The sequence below is a fragment of the Hyperoodon ampullatus genome (genome assembly GCF_949752795.1).
Source record: "Hyperoodon ampullatus genome assembly, chromosome: 2".
Classification (NCBI taxonomy): domain Eukaryota; kingdom Metazoa; phylum Chordata; class Mammalia; order Artiodactyla; family Ziphiidae; genus Hyperoodon; species Hyperoodon ampullatus.
In genome coordinates, this window is record NC_136915.1 from 160303574 (window position 1) to 160308118 (window position 4545).

At 53.4% G+C, this 4545-nt stretch overlaps 1 protein-coding gene across 1 annotated transcript; it reads right to left on the reverse strand.

Annotated features, from left to right (window-relative positions):
• Positions 1–2035: 2035 nt before the first annotated feature.
• IER5 (immediate early response 5) lies at positions 2036–4164 on the reverse strand (the record flags this gene model as incomplete). Its single annotated transcript, XM_079728583.1, has 1 exon — positions 2036–4164. One exon carries the CDS (start codon positions 4162–4164, stop codon positions 3187–3189), a length of 978 nt encoding a protein of 325 aa, XP_079584709.1. The 3' UTR covers positions 2036–3186.
• Positions 4165–4545: the final 381 nt, after the last annotated feature.

Here is a 4545-nt window from a genome sequence, read left to right on the forward strand (position 1 = left end):
ATTAACAACTAACAATTGTATGCTTACTATACTATGTATGAGGTACTTTTCTAAAAACTTTAGGGGCATTAACATTAATTTTCACAACTCTATGGGGTAGGCACAATTATCTCAATTTCATATCTGAAAAAACTGAGGCACAGGGAGATGAAGTAAGTTGTCCAGGGTCCCTCAGCTAATAAGGGGCAGAGCCAAGATACGAACCCAGGAAGTCTGGCTCCAGGTCCCAGCTCTAAGCATGACACATACTGCTTCTACAATAAAACAGATAATGGGGCTTCCCTGGTGGCGCAGTGGTTGAGAGTCCGCCTGCCGACGCAGGGGACACGGGTTCGTGCCCCGCTCCGGGAAGCTCCCACATGCCGCAGAGCGGCTGGGCCCGTGAGCCATGGCCGCTGAGCCTGTGCCTCCTGAGCCTGTGCTCCGCAACGGGAGAGGCCACAACAGTGAGAGGCCCGAGTACCGCAAAAAAAAAAACCACAAAAAAACAAAAAACCAGATAATGATCTTTACTGATTTCCTTCAAAGCTGTATTTCCCTATCAAAAATGTCCATTTACCTTCTCTAAATTAAGCAGACACATGGTCCCATGGTTCATCTAAATGTGAAAACAAGGATCAATGGGGATTTTCATCTCAACCAAAACACATCAACTTAAACACACCGAATGTTACCCTCTTTCAAATGTAAAAATGCACTGAGACAGCTGTTCAAGCATAATCATTACTTTCTAGCAACAGGAAACGTTTGCAGAATTAAGGCCCTGGACAACTTCAGTTTAAGCAGCCAGGACTCAACAGATCTCTTGTGGCTATAACAGAACTTAACTAATCTCTGAAAGAAAAACAAACTAATTTTAACAAGACCCTGATTAGGGAATGTTTAATTCTATGAATATATTATTTATGGTGAGGAAGCATAAAGTAGAAAGTTCCTTAGGCTTAATGAATCACTAATAAATTTGCAAAAATATCAAAACATGGGCCTACTTGGCTATGACATCAGGACTTTAGGGAGGGCAAAGCACCATTCATATGCTCCTTCTGCCCAAAGGAAATTACCCTTTCTTAAAGCTTTGTCTAATGTTTCCTCAATTTCTCCCATCTCATAAACACCCAATTTATTCATAAGATGTTTTAGAACAATTCCATCTTTTAAAGTGCTATCAACCGTATTTTAAGACACCATTCTCTGATTTGCTTCTGAAATAGACTATTGAATGCCTTTCAAATACTGAACATTTTGCCTTAGACAAAAAGCTCTTGAATGCAGTAATTGTATTAAAAGAAAAATCAATAGATGAGTTGGCTGTCATCAAAGTGTTTACCATGGCCCAAACACTGATGTCACCATTTGGGTGACAAAAGCCAATCAAGAGGTTTTGCTAAATAAATTTGTCTCACCCTCCTTAGCCTACTGTCCTTATCTAATTTGACACAAGCTATTTCCTTTCACTGATGCATTTACTTTCTACAGATATAATTTAAAAAAAATTTTTTTAAAGCACTGAAAATTCCATCCTGACATCCACTGGAATGCAGAGGTAGACCTGATCCAGCTGGGCATGTCAGTCTCATCAGCTTCCTTCATATGTCAGGTTTTTTTCAGTAACAAAGTTGAAAGATGACCCATGTTACCTAACAGGAAACAAAAAATTTTAGTGAAAAACACTTCCATGGATGAGAAGGGCTTCAGAAGTTGGCACTTAAGTTATTTAATATTAGACACTGTAAGACTGGGCTGTAAAAAATCAAATTGCCTAGACTTTAGAAAAGGCAATTGCAGTGGCAGGTTTCAAGAAACTGGCATACCACTACTGATATTAGCATCTAAGGGCACTCCTCTTGATGTGGAGGAGAACGCTTAAACGTGTCTCTCTTGATACTTAGTGAAGCCAGTAAACAATGTCCCCAGTCTGTGAACAACTGATATTAAGAACCACACCTTCAATTTTCCACGCGGACCATAGTTCCCCTCCTCCCACTTTCCTCCCTCCCAACCCAGACAGGTGATTACAGACAAGGAGGCGGTGAAGTTGCTTCAAAATATTTAATACGTGTTAGACACGTAAACTTACATTTTTATACAAAAATCAAAACAACGAAGGAGAAAATACTGTACAAAAACCTTGTCAGCTCCCCCAACCTTTATACAACAAAGACTGGAGTCACTATCTACAAACCCATAAGGTCTCTCCACTTAGGGCTGCTGTCTGTAAACTTTGTTTCCTTAAACAGTTTTTTTTTTTTTTTGTGGTACGCGGGCCTCTCACTGTTGTGGCCTCTCCCGTTGCGGAGCCCAGGCTCCGGACGCGCAGGCTCAGCGGCCATGGCTCACGGGCCCAGCCGCTCCGCGGCATGTGGGATCCTCCCAGACCGGGGCACGAACCCGTGTCCCCTGCATCGGCAGGCGGACTCTCAACCACTGTGCCACCAGGGAAGCCCCCTTAAACAGCTTTTAAAAGCACTGTGTAGTAGGTCTGATCTAGAGCTTTTAAAAAATAAATCTTTTCTCTATAAACTCCGTATTTCCAAGCTTGAACTCTGCCGTGAAGTTCATCAAGCTTTTTCCCTGTGGGGAAGACAAGGGCCGCTAACGCTTCCCTTTCCCAGAGTGATCACAGGGTATAAACGTTTCTTCAGGGAGAGAGAAAGGTGGGGAGGGAGAGAAATACCACAAGCCCCTAGTCCAGACGAAATCCCTCTAGTCTGAGGAAATCCTGTGAGGAAACGCCGCTCCTGGCCCCGGTGCGGTTCTAGCTTCACGCGAGCGGTCTGTGTAAAGTCCCTTCCTCCCCCGACAGCGAACGGGGAACTCCCCGGCCCCGGCCTTTCTCGCCGCTTCCTTCTCGGCGCTGCCGGCGGCGGAAAGTCCCCGTCTGCCCCCAACCTCCCAAGCCCAGGGGAAGGGGCGATGCACTCCAGACAGACAAAACAGTCTTAATTCAACGAGACAAACTGACAGACACAAACACAAAAGTCCACGATCGTGCTCCTCCGACACGCCTCACACTGCCCAGTCCCAAGAGGAGACCCGAGAGGCTCCGCACGGCCGGCCGCCAAGCCCGAGGGCAGTGGCGGCACCCGGTCTCCTCCTCGCGCTCGGCGCCTACTGCGCCGGAGAGGCCCAGCCCTCACGTCGGGACGCCCGCTGCTCAATCTCCTTCCCGCTCGGGGACCTGAGGGCTCAGAAGGCCACGATGGCAGTGCTCCAAGGGTTGATGTCTCTCAGCACCGGCTTATCGCAGCAGTTCTGCCCGGGCTCGGCGGCTTCCGGACCGCTCTCCTCTCCCTCCGCTTCCTCCCGGCCGCCCCCGGGGCTTTTCCGTAAGAGTCCCGAGAAGCTGGAACCGAAGATGCTAATGAGGTTAGCCACGTTACCGGTCTCCATCTCCTCCTCCTCCTGCGCGGCCGTCGCCGCCGCCCCGCCCGGCTGTTCTTCAGAGTTCCGGCGGGGTTTCTTGAGCGGGGTCAAGCCGGGCGCCGGGCAGTCCGCGGGGCCGCCGCCCACCCCCTCCGCGCCGCGCTTCCTGGGGCAGACGGGGGGCGGCACGGGGGACTCGGGCCCCGCGGGGCGCGGCGCGCGGCAGCCGTCAATGCGGGGAGATGCGCTCATTTTGTCCTCGTCCCCCGGGGGCCAGCCGCAGGGGCGGCGCGCTGCCCCAGGCCCCTGGGGGAAGACGTCTGAGCCTCCGGCGGGAACCCCGGCTCCTCCAACCGCCGTCTCTCGCGGTCCCTCCACGCGGCGCCAGGCAGCTTCCGCCGTTTCCGCCTCTCCGCTCTGAAGAGTGTCCCCGGCGCCCGTCACCGAGGCCGCGGGCTCCGCGTCACACGCCCGTGGCACTTCTGGGACGGCAGGGAGCTCCAGCTGGGGCTCGGGCTCCGGCCAGGCGGCACAGGCGGCCGGCGGAGGTGGCTCCCCCCAGCCCGCGGGTGGCCCGGCCACCGAATCCCCAGGCTGCTGCGGCAGCGCCGGGGCCCCCGGGTGACCGGTCAGGTAGAGGCCGGGGCACGGGTCGCTCAGGTAGACCTGGCGGGCGCTGCGGAGCACCAACGAGACCAGGAGGTTCTTGTGCAGCTTGATGCCGCCGCGCTGGACCCGCGAGTTGTAGATCTTGCCCAGGGAGATGCTGACGATGCGGTGAGCCTCCAATTTGAACTCCATCCTGCCTCGCCTTCCCAGGGCTGGCGCGGAGGTGAGGGAGTGAGCCCCGACCCACCTTCCGAAACTGAGACGGGAACGATAGGCGTCAACGAGTCCGCCCCGGGGGGTGGAACCTGGATTTCTGAAAACTCCGAATAGAAACGGCTCCGGCGACGCGCTCGCTGGCTCTTGCGCCCTCCCCACCTCAGCTAGGCAGCCAGGTTGGGGTCGGGTCGCTAACTAAGGGCAGTCCGGCCTCTGGGCGCCTTATAAAGGCCTCCCGACAGCCAATAGCGAAAGGCCGCCAACCGTTCCGGGGCCCATCGGCGCGCCCTCGTGCGCCTCGCACGACCAATCGGAGACCGAGGAGGGGCGCCAGGGCCATTCGAACGTTGGTCCCGC